Source organism: Tupaia chinensis, unplaced genomic scaffold, assembly GCF_000334495.1.
Source record: "Tupaia chinensis unplaced genomic scaffold, TupChi_1.0 Scaffold000622_1, whole genome shotgun sequence".
Taxonomy (NCBI): domain Eukaryota; kingdom Metazoa; phylum Chordata; class Mammalia; order Scandentia; family Tupaiidae; genus Tupaia; species Tupaia belangeri.
The window spans coordinates 6,917,081-6,935,152 of NW_006160142.1; the positions used below are offsets into that span (position 1 = coordinate 6,917,081).

An 18,072-nucleotide genomic window follows, 5' to 3' on the forward strand; every position below is an offset into this window, starting at 1 on the left:
AGCATGGCCATCTCCTCACAGGGGGTAGGGTGGGACCATGCTTTCTCACTTTGCTTCTCTCTAGTGAGCGCATGCACCCTATGACAAATTTTTTTAAAAATTAGAATTTATCTAGACATTAGCTTATGCCCTAAAGTAGAAATATCTATACAGTTTTACAGTTATAATCTTGGATTTTATCAAGCTTCAATATAGGGGAACCAGCAGTTAGCGTAATGGCTATGTCACTGAACTCCTATGCAGTCGACCACAGTTCAAGTCCCAGACCTGGTACCTTAAACTCACACTGGGCACGTGTGCATGTGTGCTCAAGATCCCGAGAGGAGAATGGAGGAAAAGGGATTGCAGTGTGGCCATCCCCCCTGGGGGGTGATTTCTCGCTTTCTATGTCTCTGTCTCTCTCTGTCTTTCTGGTGAGGAGATTTGCCACATAACAAAAACCCTCTAAAAAAAAAAAAAAAAAAAAAAAAAAAGATTCAATATAGGAAATGACAATATGGGAAAAGGGAAGCAATATTATAAATGTTTCAATGATAAATCTAATTTCCATCATAACGAAAAACGTGGTTTATTTCTAAGAGCTTCATATTCTAGATTTTTTTGTAAATTAGTGACACCAAAATCAGTTTGCCCAACCAACACGTGTAAAATGTTTTATAAGCTCCCTCAACTGGTTAAGATACAGAACTACCAGAAAACATGTTCCATTAAGTTGACTGTATCATCCTCTTCAGAAATTTCTGTCACTCCTGCCTGAGATCGAAGAATGGACATGATGTCATTAAATAATTTGTCAAAGCCATTCTGTAAACATACAGTTGCCATTTCTTGCCACTTTTCTAGGGAGCAAAATGAATCATTCATCACAAGATATTCTACTGCATCTGGGGAAAAAAGATACGACGTTATAGTATGGCACTTACTTGATAATACATACTTTGTGGTTATTCAGAAGTAGACAAAGACATAATTTCAGCTCAGTTACTGTTCAAATCTACCCAATTCCCATAAATTTAATGATACAGCAGATGGAGTGCCTAGTCTAGCTCGTAGTAAATACATTCGCTCCTTCTCCTCCACTTTCGCAATTACCCTCTTCATGTCTCAATTCTACCCTTTACCATTTCTCACCCACCCTATTCTTTCGCTCATCTTCATCTTGGTGAGGTAGCAAATGTTGAAGGCTACAAGGCAGGGAGCTCAGGGAGAGAGGAATGTGAGCTCATCCTGAATCAGGGAATCTATAATGCACCACTAGAAACTATCAACTGAGGACCTATAGGGCAAGTTTTCATGATCTTTCAAACACTTTTATAAATGCCTTATTAGTGCTGACCCAAGGGTTTAAGAAACTTTGACAAATCCTCCATCTCATCTCTAGATAGAGAACCCTTAATGATGAGGCTTCTATAACAAATATTTTTCTAAAGGAAATAAGATGCTTAAACAAATCTAATAATATTATTTACTCTAAAATTTTATTTTAGTGATTCTCTTTGGAATCTATCAATTTATAGAACTATTTTTTATCTAGTACCTGCATTATTTATGGTAATGGATGGTTATGAATACAGTCATTGACACTGTTTTATTTCTACCATAATTCATAATTATTTTCCTATCACATAATTTTTTTGAGAGTTTTTGTTTTTGTTTTTGTTTTTGTTAGAGGGCGTGTGTGCTCATCAGAAAGACAGAGAGAGACAGAGAGACAGAAAGCAAGAAATCACCACCCAGGGGAATGGCCACGCTGCAATTCCTTTTCCTCCATTCTCCTCTCGGGATCTTGGGCATGCACGCACGCACTCTCGGCATGAGTTTAAGCCACTGGGTCCAGGATTCTAACCGCAGTCGACTACATGGAAGTCCAGCAACAATACGCCAACTGCTGGTCCCCAAATAAAACATTTTAGTTTTTCCAGCACCATTTGCTGAAGAGGTTTTCTTTTTCCCACTGAATTGACTGGTACCCATTGTCAAAAATCAGTTGACTGTATGTTAGGGAATTTATTTCTGGAGACTCTATTCTGTTCCATTGGTCCTCCTGTCTGTTTCTGTGCCAGTACCATGCTGTTTTGATTACCACAGCTTTGTAGTATATTTTTGGGACAGGGAGTGAAATGCCACTCACTCCACTCTTCTTGTGTAGAATTGTTTTGGCAATATGGGGTCTTTTATGATTCCAGATAAATTTTATGGTTATCTTTTCTAGATCTGTGAAGAATGTGTCTAGTACTTTGATTGGCATTGCATTAAATATGTAGATTAGTTTGGGTAGAATTGCCATTTTGGTTATATTAATTCTTCCAATCCAGGAACATGGGATGTCCTTCCACTTTTTTGTGTCATTTTCAATTTCTTTTTTTTAGCTTCTGATAGTTTTCCTTGTGGAGGTCTTTAACTTTTTTGGTTAGATTTATTCCTAAATATCTTATACTTTTGGTGGCTATGGTAAATGGAATAACTTTCTTCAGTTCTATCTCAGTCTGCCTGTTATTCGTATACAGAAATGCTATTGTTTTCTGTATATTGATTTTATATCCTGCAACTTTACAGTAATTATGTATTACTTCCAGTAATTTTTCCATGGAGACCATTGGGTCTTCTATGTATACAATCATGTCATCTGCGAATAGAGAGTTTCACTTCTTTTCCTATTCTGATGCCTTTTATTTTTTCCTCTTTTCTGATTAGGGAAAGACTTCTTAAATAAGACTCCAAAGCGCAGTAGATAATCCCCAAAATAGACAAGTGGGATTACATCAGACTAAGATCTGCATGGCAAAAGACACAGTAATTAGTGTGAATTGACAGCCCTCTGAATGGGAAAATATTTTTGTTAATTATGCATCAGATAAGGGTCTGATAAGCAGAATACACAAGGAACTCGAGGTGCTGTTTGAAAAAAAAGATGAGCAGCCCTATTAAAAGATGGGAGAAGGAGTTGAAAAAAATACTCTCTAAAGATGACATACAAATAGCCAAAAGGCATATGAAAAAATGCTCCACATTCCTCATCGTAAGGGAAATGCAGATCAAAACAACATTGAGATACCACCTAACCCCGGTCAGAATGCCTAAGATTAAAAAAACAAAAAATTGTAAGTGTTGGTGGGGGTGTGGTGAAAGGGGAACTCTTTTACACTGCTGGTGGGAATGTAAATTGGTCCAGCCACTGTGGAGAACAATTTGGAGATTCCTCAAAAATCTACAAATAGAACTACCTTATGACCCAGCAATACTACTTCTCGGTATCTACCCAAAGGACAGAAGAATTCTTAATTGGAAAAGTGTTCCACATCAATGTTTATTGTGGCATTATTCATGATTACTAAGACATGGAACCAACCCAAGATGAATGGATTGAAAAACTGTGGCACATATACTCTATGGAATACTATTCAGCCATGAAAAATAGCAAAACCCTGGCTTTTGACAAAAAGTGGAAGAATATGGAAGATTTACTGCTGAGTGAAGCAAGCCAGGTTATGAAGGAGAGACACTGTATGTCACCACTTAATATATACCGAGTGTCTGCACTCTATAACTGAAGCTGATTGACCTAAGGTTGTACAAATACAAGAGATGGGGGTTAGTGCCAGAAGTGGAGTGTGTGGAGAAGAGGGACCTAAGGAATTTGATTTGGAAGAGGGATACGGAGAGAGAACATTGACGGGATGGGGCGGTGTGGTGTTATTGGGATACTCTGATCAACTGGACTGGGGAGAAATGTTCACACACATACTGAAATGTTCACTTTGTAAGCTAAATAATATGATTGAGTTTATATAAAAAATTAAAATAAAAAAGTGAAAAAAAAACATTAATAAGTAACTTAATATTTTTGTTGTTCTGATATTGTTATTCCTGTTATAGAACCATTTTTTTTGTAGTGCAATCTAAAGCATGAGAAATAACATGTTTAAGTTTATTAAAAAAACAAATTACTAATAATGGCAAAAAAATTAAAAAATTAAAAAATTAAACATTTTAATTAATATCTGGAATGATCATTTAAAAATATAAAATTATCTTCCCAAATACGTTTTCAGGTAATTAACTTTTTTTTCTCTCTTTTTTTTTTTTTTTAATTTTGCTATAGGGCATATGTGCTTGCTACAGATTCAAAGAGAGAGGGAAAATGAGAAATCACCCCCTGGGGGGATGGTCATGCCACAATCCTTTCTCTTCCATTCTCCACTGGGGACTTAGAGTACACATGCACACATGCCCAATGTGATTTGGCCACAAGGTCTAGGACTTGAACAGTGGTCAACCATGTGGGAATCCAGTGCCTTTGCCACCATGCCAACTGCTGGCCCAATAATTTACATTCTTTACTTGACCTAAGGCAATAATTTAATACCAAACTATCCCACTCAAGGTCTTATATTAAAGTAATAAAAGGAAAAAAAGGTGAGATTTAATTAGATATTCTAGATCCCATGCTGTTGGCTCAGAATGAATATTATATGTATTAATAAATATGCCTATATTTGGTTTAGAAATTAAAGTACATTATATCTAAATAGAATTTAAAAAATATATAAGATGTTAAATATATACATATGCATATATAAAATTTAATATACAAGTTCTTTTTTCTTTTTTTTTTTTTTGAGAGGTTTTTGCTATAGGGCACGTGTGCTCACCAGACAGACTGAGAGAGAGAGAGAGACAGAAAGCGAGAAATCAACCCCCAGGGGGAATGGCCACGCAGCAATCCCTTCTCTTCCGTTCTCCTCTCGGGACCTTGGGCACGCACATGCGCCCGGTGTGAGTTTTAAGCCACCAGGTCTGGGATGCGAACCGTGGTGACTACATGGGAGTCTAGCGACATAGCCATTACGCTAATTGCTGGTCCCTATACGAGTTTTATATAAAGCATTAGCTATCATAATTTTTATAACATGCCCTTTAGTTTCATAAAGATTCTTCCTTCCCTCAAGAAATATATACTTTTGCTAACAGACTATTACTGGCAGGCTAATCTTTACGATGATAAACTCTGAAAGGTAACTCTTGCTAAGAAGGAACTCTAAGGACAATCCAAGTTTACTCATATATCTTGAACTTTTTCTTAAATAACCCATTACCATTTCTTCCTTACAAACATTTTACTCTATTTACCTTTCCCACCTTTACTTATTTCTTGGAGTAGCTTAATGGCAAACTTTTTCATATCTACAGAGAATAGATGAAGTACGGCAAGACCAAAGGATAAGGATGGTGGTTTCCCATTCCATTCTTTAGTGAGACACTGAATTAATTCAGTTTGGGGACATAATGTTATTAGCTGCATCAGGTCATCTGAAAGCAAAAATGAAAAACAGCCTAATATGATAATTCAACTAGAAACTGAAACCAGTCAATGTCTATACTTGCCAATCAACATTTCTTTTTCCAATCCTTTCAAAGCCTTCAATGATCCACTTCAACCCAAACCCAACAGTACTAACCCTAATTCAAAACACAGCACACTCAGCATAGCAAAAAAAAAAAAAACAAAAAACAAAAAAAAAAAACAAAAACACCTCCAAAGGAAAACAATCCATAACAAAAAGTATTAAAAAAAAGTAAATTTTCAAAAAACTCACAAATAGAAATGTGATAAAAAGGATATAAATTGACAATTAGGAACCCTGAATCTAAAAGTAGCTCCATTAGTTGCTTAATATTTTGGAATTTAATTTTCTCATTTTCAAAGTGCTAGAATTGAAGATAATTTCTAAGGTTCCATTTAATACTACATCATGTTTATCTATATGTTGTTGCTTATATTTGGATCAACCTCTAGTAAGTGCCAAGGCACATAAAGAGGAGCTCAATAATATTTTTCCTAAAAATGTCAGGTATTTAGAAATTTTCACTTGAAGACTTCAAGAAGTAATCAGCTAGCTCAAATAGCTAGAAGTAAACTATGTGAAATTGCTTTAATTTGACCATTTTTTTATCCCCAAAAGAAAAATTACATATGGTTTAATTTACTAGTTAACCATTGAGATCATCTAAAACTACAATTGTGATTTCTTAGATTTATAAATTTTGTATTAGCTTTATAAATTTTTTTTGAAGAGAGATTTTTGCTATAAGGCATGTGTGCTTACCAGAGAGACAGAGAGAGAGGGGGATGGCCATGCCACAATCCCTTCTCCTACATTCCCCTCTTGGGATTGTGGGCACACATGCACATGCACCCAGCATGAGTTTCAACCTTCTGGGTCTAAGGATTCAAACCACAGTAGGCCATGTGAAAATTCAGCACCTTAACTACTATGCCACCTGCTGGCCCCAGTTTCATAAATTTTTCAAAGTAAAAATATTCTTGGGACCAGCAGTTAGCATAATGGCTATGTTGCTGGACTCCCATATAGTCGACCGAGGTTTGAGTCCTGGACCTGGTGGCTTAAACTCACGCCGGGCGTGTGTGCATACATGCCCAAGATCCCGAGAGGAGAATGAAGAAGGGATTGTGGTGTGGCCATCCCCCTGAGGGGTGATTTCTCTCTTTCTATCTCTCTGTCTTTCTGGTGAGCACACTCGTCCTATAGCAAAAATCTCTCCCCCTCAAAAGAAAAACCAAAATTCTTGTAGGCCACAACAGATAAGAATTTCTGAATATTTTCCAAAAGCTGTTCATAAAATAATTTGCCCTCTGAAAATTAATATAAATCTAGTGTTTATTAACACATATTTACACACACATACACATAGAGCTGGAAACTTACATAGATAAATTCATTGAATTTAATGATCATAGTTAATAATATGTCATTATTCTTAAATTACAAGTGAGGAAATTGGTTTAGAGAAGTTAACTTTCCCTGAATTATACACATGGTGTAAAGCAGATCATTCTTTCTAATCTCCAAAGCCCATACCCTTCCCAATCTATAGAGCTACTGCTCCAAATTTTTATATGTATAAATAAAATATGTACATGTATTATGTTTTGTATATACACATATAGTATATAGCATGTGTATATGCCTCTGTATGTGTGTGTGTGTGTGTGTGTGTGTGTGTGTGGTTAGTATCCCATACCTGGAGGTTTGCTTTCTCACTTTCCCTCTCTCCTGCTGGTGAGCGCATGTGCCCTATAGCAAAATTAAAATAATAATAATAAATAAAATTAAATACATAATTCTTAAAAAGAAACTATTTTGGGATGAGCAGTTGGCATAATGGCTATGTTGCTGGACTCCCATGAAGTCAACCATGGTTCCAGTCCCGGACCCCATGGCTTAAACTCACACCGGACCCACGTGCGTGCGTGTCCAAGATCCCAAGAGGAGAATGGAGAAGAGACTGCGGCATGGCCATCCCCACTGAGGGATGATTTCTCACTTTCTGTCTCTCTGTCTTTCTCTGTCTTCTGCTGACACAAACCCCATAAAAAAAAAAAAAAAAAAAAAAAAAACCCCTCAAAAAAAAAAAAAAGAAAAGAAAATATTTTGCTAGAAAAGAGGTGGAAGTCGGGTCTGCCCATGACTGGTTGTTACATAAACTGGATCCCACATTGCCAACTGTGAAGTTTGAGTAGTGGACCTGGTGGTTTGAGAAACACACAAGGCATGTATGTATTCATGTCCAAAATCCCGAAAGAAGGGAGAAACAAAAGAGAAGGAATTGCTGTGTGACCATGTCCCATGAAGGTACTGTCTCTTTCCCATATCCCATGGAGGTAACTGTCTCTTTCCCTCTCTCTCTCTCCAGTGACAAATGTGTCTTCTGACAAATTAAAAAAAGAGAGGTTTTATAACTTGTGTCACTTGAACTGGCCTCCATTCAGGTAAGAGTTATATATTACCCTTCCTCTCCCAAGCTTCTAAAGTATCGCTTCCAAATGCTATAACTCACTCACCTCTCTAATTCATTCAATCAGGTATTCAAATCTGCTTCTCCATAAATTAATATTTACTTATTTATATATAAAAGGTGATCTCTGACTAATTAGAAAGGGCACAAATTGGGGCCAGTCAGTGGCATGATGGTTAATGTGGCTGGATCCCACATAGCTGACTATGTAGTTTGAGTCCCAGACCCAGCAACTTGAAAAGCATGCCAGGAACATGTTCATCCATGCCTGGGATCCTGAGAGGAGACTGAAGAAGGCACTGCAGCATGGCCATCCTCCCTAGCAAATAATTTCCCACTTTCCCTCTCTCTGTTTGTGTCTCTCTTTGGTGAGTGCCTATGCCTTACAGCAAAACTTAAAAAAATAGTAATAATAATTAAATTAAAAAGGGCACAAATTCATGACCCTTTCCCTCTACTTATTTGCTAGATGGCTTCAGAATCCATTTTTTTATTCCTTGCCTTGATGTGTTAATGATTATTATCATACCTCATGTATGTTCTCTTTTAATAAGATTATAAAGCCTATATACTCAGGATGATATCTATTTAACTCACAAATATCTACCATAGTGATTCTCAAAATATGGTCTAAGGTCTGTAAAGTCAAAATTATGTTTATAAAAATAATAAGTTGTTAATTTGCCTTCTTACTCCTATTCTCTCATGAATATATAGTGTTTTTCCAGAGGCGACATGATGCGGGGTAGTACAACAGACTAAATGCAGAAAGAGATAAGAAAAGTCATCTGCCTTCAACTAAGCCAGACATTACAGATTTGTAAAATGTAAAACACTGCATTTGTAAAATGTATAACATTACTCTTTTCAAACAATTTGTTTGGTTTTGGAAAATGATTCCTTTCAATAAAAAATCACATATGGTAACATGTAATGGGTTAATTATTATTTAAAATGAGTTAATTTTTAAAAATTTCTGTTTCAATTTATTTGCATGTGTGTGTGTGTGTGTGTGTGTGTGTGTGTGTGTGTGCTAGAGGGTGCATGTGCCCACCAGAGAGAGAGAAAGTGGGAGAGAAGAAAGCACCAAACCTCCACCCCCCTGGGAGGAATGGTCAGAATGCAGTCCCTTTTTTTCCATCTCTCCTTTCTTTTGGGATTTTGAGTGTATATGCACCTGTGCTTGATGTCTCAAGTCACCAGGCTTGGGACTTGAACCTCACAGTCAGGCATTTGGGATCTGGCTGCCTTAACCACCAGGCCCTTGTTTTAATTTTTAATAGGAAAATATCAATAGATATAACTCACATAAATAAATGCTCTTGGAAAGTATCGCTTCCAAATGCTCAGTGTTTTTTAAGAGTGAAAGAGACCAGAGATTAGAAAGACAGAGCCTCAGATCTAGAATAACCCAGTTTCCAGATAGATATTTAGTATATTCACTGGTGGAATAATATAAAGAAGGTGAGCAAGCAAGTAATTTCAGGCTTTATTCTAGAAATTATTGGGAAGGAATAAAAACCAACCTTACTTTTAAAATAGTGTTGGACCAGCAGTTGGTGTAATGGCTATGTCACTGGACTCCCATGTAGTCGACTGACCATGGTTCACGTCCCGGACCCGGTGGCTTAAAACTCACACTGGGCGCGTGTGCATGTGTGCCCAAGATCCCGAGAGGAGAATGGAGGAGAAGGGATTGCGGCGTGGCCATCCCCCCTGGGGGGTGATTTCTCGCTGTCTGTCTGGCAAATGCACACGCCCTATAGCAAAAACCTCTTAAAAAAAAAGTGTTATATTTTTGGGACAAAGAAGTTATTAAGGATTTTTCTATTTTTCTTTGGGATTTTAAAAAAATTTGTAAATGTAAAAACTGATAGTCAAAATCCGATAAAGAACATTTCCCTCTGAACCAGAAAGTATTAACAAACTGAATCTGTTCCCCAAGACGAAAGATGATGCCTTGAGAAGCTGTGGCTGTTTCTTACTAATGAGTAAAACAAGTGATTTATATTTGCCAGAGAATGCATGTGCTAACCAGAGAGAAAAAGAGAGGGAGAGGGATAAAGCACCCTTTAATGGTACATGGTCACATTGCAATTCCTTCACCTCGATTTCTCTATTCTGTCATGAGTTGAGGCATGCACACACATGCACCCAGGATGTTTTTCAAGAATTAGGGCCAGGATTCGAACTATGTGGTCAGCCATGTGGAATCTAGCTCCCTTAACCACTAAGCCACTGGGCCAATAAACTTACTTTATTTCAGGTTATTATCATTTTCATTTTACAACACTGTGCTCAATAAATTCTAAAGATATACATCAAGGTTCTAAGTACATAGGAGAGTTATTTCTTAAATTATTACAACACACATTTAATTATATTAGATTATGATACACTATTAGAGGAATAGAATAATATGACAGTGAGTTAATCATGCTTTTGGTTTGTTTTTTAAGTTTTTGCTATGGAGCTTGTCACTCAACAGAGAAAGACAGAGAAAGAGAGAAGAAAAGTGAGAAATCCCTTCACAGATGGAATGGCCACAATCCCTTCTCTTCCATTCTCCTCTTGGCTGGCTGTTTGGTTCAAGCCCTGGAACTGACAGTCTTGAGAAGCAGGCCTGGCAAATGTGCATACTCAAAGTCCAGAAAGGAGATAGAATTGGGGAGAAGAGATTGTAGCATGGTCAGCGCCCCTGGGTAGTGCTTTCTCACTTTCCCTCTCTGTTTCTTTCTGGTGAGCATGTGCCCTATAGCAAATTATATATATTTTTATATTTTATATATATTATATATTTTTATATTATATATATTTTATACACACAGACAAACTGCTATAAACAGGTGATCTCACAATTAATATCCAGAATTCAAATGCACACAAGTAAGTAGGCTTTTTTTGCTTACCGTAAGTAAAGTCCTTGAACTGTTGTATGTATTCCATGGCCCCATGAATCTGACCCTGTTTACACAGACAAAGAAGAGCTTTCTTGTGCAGACCACATTCATGGTAAATAATCTGAGCTAAAGCCAGGCATTTGGCATTGTTGTAAGTATCCTGCTCCCCATAATCACAAATCACATCCCCAGCTTCCTCAGAAAATGTCAGCCTAGAACAAACAGATCAATAAGGCAAATAGAGAATTTTTGATGAGTAGTTGAGACTAAACTATTTGAAAATTGAGCATAGTAGAACTAGATTTTCTATGGCTTGTAAGAATTCCAAGTCAACAGGCAATTGTTGATGAAGGAGAAATTAAACATATCTGAGATTTAACAAGAACAAAAATAATCAGTGTGCACTTCTTTGGGGAAAGATGTTTTGGTGAAGCTGAGATCAAGTTATTTTTTGTTTTTGTTTTTGTTTTTTTTAAATCCACAAACAAGGTTAAAATTCTCCTGAAAAGACTGATAGAAATTTAAAGTACAATGTAAACAAAAATTATCCTATAATGGGGGGAGGGGGGTTTCTCAGTGTTCTCCTCTGGTATCTAGATTCTATATCCTGCAGATGGTAAGAACTTATTAAATGTTGCTTACTCAACTACTGATATTTCAGCTCGTAATTAGTGATTATCTTGCAAACATTTGTATGAAAAGGAAAACAGAAAGTATAATACTGTTGTTCTTTTAAAACTTGTTAAAGATTTTGGGTACAGCGGATGGTGTATGTCGCTGGACTCCCACATAGTCGATCACAGCTTGAGACCCAGACTCGGTGGCTTCAAAATCACTCTGGGCACATGTGTGTGCATACCCAGGATCTCAGAAGAATGGAGAAAGGACTGCAGTGTGGCCATGCCCATGGGGAATGATTTCCCACCTTCAAACTCTCTTGTCTCTCCAGTGAGTGTGTGCGCCCTATAGCAAAAATCTCTCTTGCTAAAAAAAAAATCAAAAAAATTTGTTAGAGATCTTTAAGGAGCAACTGATGGGGGGTGGGAGTATATCATAACTGTGCCTATTAGGAGAGACTGAAGAACCAGTTCTTTTGAAATGGCTCAATGAAATAGATTGCACTTATCATGTGTGTGTGTGTGTGTGTGTGCGCTCACCAGACAGACAGAGAGAGACAGAGAGATAGAAAGTGAGAAATTACCCCCCAGGGGGGATGGCCACATTGCAATCCCTTCTCCTCCATTCTCCTCTCAGGATCTTGGGCACGCATGCACAAACACCCAGCGTGAGTTTAAGCCACCAGGTCTGGGACTCGGACCGCGGTCAACTAACTACAAGGGAGTCCAGTCACATAGTCATTATGCTAACTGCTGGTCCCGTCATATTTTTAATGCACCATCTTCAGCACAACTGAAGTGAATCATCTGTATTTAAATGACAACTCCACCTAGAAACTATCAGCAATAGCCCCCCCCCAAAAAAAATGGGTACGATTAAAGAAAGATATCACTTCCAATTACTGGTTGTATGGAAATTGTGCTTTAGTTATATATTTTAATCAATAGCTACAAAATAGCAGCACTCACTTAACACTGGTGTCTGTATACATCTAACAAAATGCTGACAACATTAGAATGAGATCCTAAAGCCCCTACAGAATGTCTCTTTACTAAGAATTCAGTAAAGAAAGCCTTCCGTGTTTTTTGGAGTTGGTAGCAGAAGGTTTACTTGAATACAAATCAATTATTTAGTTAAGCACTCCCCTGACCACTATACTTTAATACTGAAATATGGATTTTAGTAACTATAGTCACTATAGTAATGATTTTAGTCTATGTAGTGACTGCAATATGACAGTAAATTAAAACAATCAAAATTTAGTATTTATTTCTCATATTAATGTCTTTTTTTTTCTTTTGGCTATAGGGTGCATGCGCTCGCCAGAAAGACAGAGAGATACAGAGAGACAGAAAGCAAGAAATCTATCCCCCAGGGGGGATGGCCACACCATAATCCCTTCTCCTCCATTCTCCTCTTGGGATCTTGGGCATGCAAACACATGCTCCTGGCATGAATTTAAGCCACCAGGTCTGGGACTCGAACCACAGTCGACTACATGAAAGTCCAGTGATGCAGCCATTATGCCATCTACTGGTCCCTCGATGTCATTTTTTAAAGAGAGATTTCTTGCTTAAGGCAGGTGTGCTCACTGGAGAGACAGAGACAGAGAGAGAGAAAGCAAGAAATCACCCTACGGAGGGATGGCCACGCCACAATTCTTTCTCCTCCATTCTCCTCTCAGGATTCTGAGCACACATGCACACATGCCCAGCATGAGTTTCAAGCCACCAGGTCCAGGACTTGAACCACAGTCAACCATTGGAAGTCCAGCAGAACTACCATTACTCTATCTGCTGGTCCCATATCATTGTTTTTGTTTTTGTTTTTGTTTTTTAAAGTGTTCACCACTATGATGTTGTTCTACCCAAGGGGAGGCCTGAGCTGGACAATGGGCCTAGGAATCTACCCCACAACGCCCGACTTCTTCTCTGGCCCCCACCCAATCATTTCATCATATCCTCTATTTTCTTAAAGTCCTTGTTGTTTTTTTTTTCCATCCCTACTCTCAACACTAAGAAGACTTGAGGACTTCTGAAAATAGATGTGAGACCAAACTCTCTGGAGAATACAGATGACTAATCAATTAAAGAAAATATATTCAACCCTATTAGTAAACTGGGGCTATTTTATTACAAATCAGGTGTCTGTTTAATTTTTAATGTCAAAATAAAGGTAAGAGGTGACCAGCAGTTGGCATAATGGCTATGTTGCTGGACTCCCATGTAGTTGACTGTGGTTCGTGTCCCGGACCTGGCGGCTTAAAACTCATGCCGGGCTCATGTGCGCATGTGCCCAAGATCACGAGAGGAGAAAGGAGGAGAAGGGATTGCGGCCTGGCCATCCCCCGGGGGATGATTTTTCGCTTTCTGTCTCTTTGTCTCTCTCTGTCTGTCTGGTGAGCACACACGCCCTATAACAAAAAAAACAAAAAACAAAAACAAAACAAAAAAAACATAAACAAAAAACACCTCTCAAAAAAAAGAAATAATCACTAAATCCATGCATGATATTTATTTACTGTTATTTTCAGGTTTGTAAACTTAACATTTGAGTGGATGTTTATCCTTTTCTAGATATAATGTCTGCAATTTAGAGTGCTAAAACCAGTAAAGCGCCATTTCTTAAATTTATGATTTGTGGGCTTTTCCCAGCAAAGAATGACTAAGAGAGCTGTGATTAGCCCATTAATCCAGGCTGTTTTAGGGCTGGCTTTCTGCTGAGCTTCTGGGAAAGATTCAGAAAACCTTTTAAAGTATTCATGTGGTAGAGGCCAAATCATCAGAGGTACAAACCAGAAGAGAGAGGCTAAGAATAAAGGATGCAAATTTCTTTGACTGTTTTCTGTCTTATTATCTTAGATACTTAACAGTAGTGGCATTTTCTCAATTTATGCAGTCAGTGAACAGCATAAGAATCGAATAATTTAATATTACAACTAAGAGAATAGGCGAAGCATTTTCACTGTGTGTAAGGAAATTAATGTCTGAAGTATCTCCATATTAGGTATCAGGTTTAGTAAAGAACCTGCACTTTTTTTTAAAGAATTATTTAATTTCATTTATTATTATTATTGCTTTAAATTTTGCTACAGGACACATGCACTCACCAGAAAGAGAGAGAGAGAAGGAAACCAAGAAAGCAAGGCCCAGGACTTGAACCATGGTCACTCATGCATGTGGGAGTCCAGCGCCCTTAACCACCATGCTAACTGTCAGCCCCTATAAGCTGCATTTTCTGAGATGTCCTCAATCAGAACCATTTCCAATGTTTTCTCTAAGTACTTTTTTTTTTTTTTTTGGAGAGATTTTCACTGTAGGGCGCATGCGCTCGCCAGACAGACAGAGAGAGACATAGAGACAGAAAGCGAGAAATCACCCCCCAGGGGGGATGGTCACACCGCAATCCCTTCTCCTCCATTCTCCTCTCGGGATCTTGGGCACGCACGCACATGCGCCTGGCGTGAGTTTTAAGCCACCGGGTCCGGGACGTGAACCGCGGTTGACTACGTGGGAGTCCAGCAACATAGCCATTACGCTAACTGCTGGTTCCCCTCTAAGTACTTTTTGTGAAGAGTACAGAAATGTGGCTAGGCAGAGAAAGAAAAAACAAGAGAGAAAAGAAAGATATTCCTAAAACAAAAGTATTATGTAGACACGAAGTAAAGGCCACAACAAGAGGAGTGGGAGAAACTCTTTGCCCTGGTAAACAACAGTGCTGAGCTGTATGACTACCCAGGGTTGTGCAGAGGAGATAGAGTTGTAATGGGTGGCAGTAAGCACTGGTAAGGAAACCTGCCACTTTAAGTTTGGGACATTTTTAAGTCATGGATTTATTTGGAGTTGCTTATATTAGTTCATCTACCTCCCTTTTAAGATCATGTATTTCTTAAAGGTGAGAACTAACTATTCTTTACAATGTATCCTATGTCCTTATCCATTCAGAGCCAAGGAAGCATAGGGTGCAATCAGCAGGCCAAAGCTACCAGACAGATGCCAAGGGCTATCCCCACTCTGCCTTCCAGTCCTCACAGCCCAACCCATGTCCACACAGACCCAACATATGCAGCAGGTATCTATCCTCAGAAGAATCTTCATAAGCCCTTATGATATACGCTGTTTTGGTGCCTTACTCACGTTCCCTTTACCAGACCAATGCTCTTTCTCCAGACAACAGACTACAGCTCCCCGTTCTCTGAAGAATTGTCCTCGGGTGAGTGGAATTATCTCACCCAAAAAAGTATGCTTATCCCACAACCTCCAGTACTCCACTGCCAATGACTCACTGATAAGAGGTACAAAAGGCCAGGTCCTTAATCAAGAGGAAATAATTCTGTGTTATAGTTTACACTCCACAGCCCTCTCTGTGATGATGGCTAATACTAGACTTCACCCAAGTACATAGTCTTGGTTGACTTCCCTATCCTATTTCACTCTTCCCTTTATGAATATCCCTGAGGAGCAGTCTATGAGTAAGTGATCTGTACCCAAATCCAAATATGAAGCTTTTTTCAAGGGATTAGGGAACCTAGAGTTTGCTTGGCAATCTTGGGACTTTTAGCCTCCCTAACTGCATGAGCCAATTTCTTATATATATTACAGATATAAATATATCTCTCCTATTGGTTCTCTCTCTCTGGAGAACCCTGACATACGCTCTTCAAATGGGCTACTGAGAGTGAAGAGTGAAAGTTGGGAAGAGTGACTTTAGTTGCCATATGTAAAAATTCTACCTGTTAGAGATGACATCATGTAATTTTTATTGGTTTAAGAAGTATACTTCAGGGACCAGCAGGTGGCATAGTGGTTAAGGTGCTACACTCTCAGGTGGCTAGACGTGGTTTGAATCCTGGACCTGGAGGCTTGACACTCATGCTGGACATGTGAGCATGCATGCCCAAAATCCCAAGAGGAGAATGGAGAAGGGATTGTGGTTTAGCCATCCTCCCAGGGGGTGATTTCTCACTTCCTCTCTCTCCATCTCTGTCTCTCCAGCAAGCACACATACTCTATATCAAAATTCTTTCTCAAAAAAATTTTTAAAAAAAGTATATTTCATCTGAAGAATGTCATTTCAAAGGATGGATTGATAAGCTAGCATAATACAGACATCACCTGAACCATTCATGAATCAGCTTTCTTTTTTTTTTTTTTTTTTTTCCCTTTCTATATCTGCTGCTTGTTGGTAATGCTGCCCTGACTAAGGACACAGGTATGAGATACAGTGTCAGTCAGTCAGAAGGAGCTGACATGAAGTATGGACCACCTGTTCATGAAGGTTACTTGTGTACTCTGGACCTCTTCAAACCAGTCTTGGTTGTACCTGATTTTAGACAGAATTGGTGAGTCTGTCAAAATCCAGTTCATGATGGGCAGTTCTGGTTGCAGTCATTAATGTACCATTGATAAATGCTACAACTTTAGCATTACCCAGGAGCTGATTATTTGGGGTTTTTTTTTTGTGTGTGTATTTTTTTAATGGTATACAGCTCTCTATTGCAGGTGGAAAATAGCCTATTGAATGTCTCTCCATGCCAATTAAAACTTGTTAAAAGGTAAATCAACAACCATAGTATGATAAAGGTATGATGACCAGGCAAACTATAATGCTAACAGAAATGCAAGTGTGAGAAAAGCCTAAAATGAGTGATAAAAGATGAGTGCTAATTAATAAGGATGGATCTCAAAATAATTACGGTGAGTGAAAGATGGTCCAAGGAGAAAAAATATATACTGTATGATTCATTTATGTAAAATTCTAGAAAATACAAACCAAGCTATAGTGACAGAAAGTAGACCAGGTGTTACCTGAAGATAGTGGGGTGGTGAGGAGGGAGGAGAAATCATTACAAAGAGACAGATGAAAACACATGAAGGTGACAGAAAGAGTTATCATTTGGGCTACGGTGATGATTTCAAGGGAATATACATGTCAAAACTTGTCAAATGTGAATACATTTTAAACACGTGCAGTTTATTATGTCAGTTACATTCCAGCTATTTTTTTAAAAGTCATCAAATTGGGGCCAGAAGGTGGCGTGGTGGTTAAGGTGCTGGACTCCCATATGGCCAACTGTAGTTCAAGTTCTGGACCTGGCAGCTTGAAAATCATACCAGGCATGTGTGCATGTGTGCCCAAAATCTCAAGAGGAGAATGAAGAAAAAGGGACTGCAACATGGCCATCCTCCCTTTGGGAGGTGGTGGTGATTTCTTTCTTTCTCGCTCTCTGGTGAGCATACACACTCAATAGCAAAAAAAAAAAAAAAAAAAAAAGTCATTGAATTGTACATATTAGATACAGTAGTTCCCCCCATATCCATAGGGGATATGTTCTAGGACCCTCATGTATGCCTGAAACCACAGACAGTACTAAATTTTATATAGACTTTGTGTCTTTTAAAAATAAATAAATAAATAAATTTTTAAAATACAGGGACTAGCAGTTGGCATAATGGCTATGTCACTGGACTCCCATGTATTCGAGCATGGTTCAAGTCCTAGACCTGGTGGTTCAAACTCATGCGGGGCGCATGTGAGTGCATGCCCAAGATCCTGAGAGGAGAATGGAGGAGAAGGGATTGCGGTGTGGCCATCCCTCCTGGGCGGTGTTTTCTCACTTTCTGTCTCTCTGACTCTCTATTTTTCTGGTGTGCGCATGTGCCCTATAGCAAAAATCTCTCCAGAAAAAAAAAAAAAATAGAATTTGTTGGAGTTTTTTTTGAGAGGTTTTTGCTAT

The 18,072-nt window shown here is 38.4% G+C and overlaps 1 protein-coding gene across 5 annotated transcripts in view; it reads right to left on the reverse strand.

Moving 5' to 3' along the window:
• Positions 1–568: 568 nt before the first annotated feature.
• Positions 569–18,072, reverse strand: part of CLHC1 (clathrin heavy chain linker domain containing 1) — a 59,316-nt gene continuing 41,812 nt past the window's right edge. For all 5 annotated transcript variants that reach the window (XM_006159034.1, XM_006159033.2, XM_006159036.2 and 2 more), the window contains exons 10-12: positions 10,728–10,930; positions 5,131–5,310; positions 569–884 (exon numbers count right to left, since the gene is read on the reverse strand). In XM_006159034.1, coding sequence (XP_006159096.1) covers positions 688–884; positions 5,131–5,310; positions 10,728–10,930 — 580 coding nt within the window. In that variant the 3' untranslated portion in view covers positions 569–687. The remainder of the gene's footprint in view (positions 885–5,130; positions 5,311–10,727; positions 10,931–18,072) is intronic.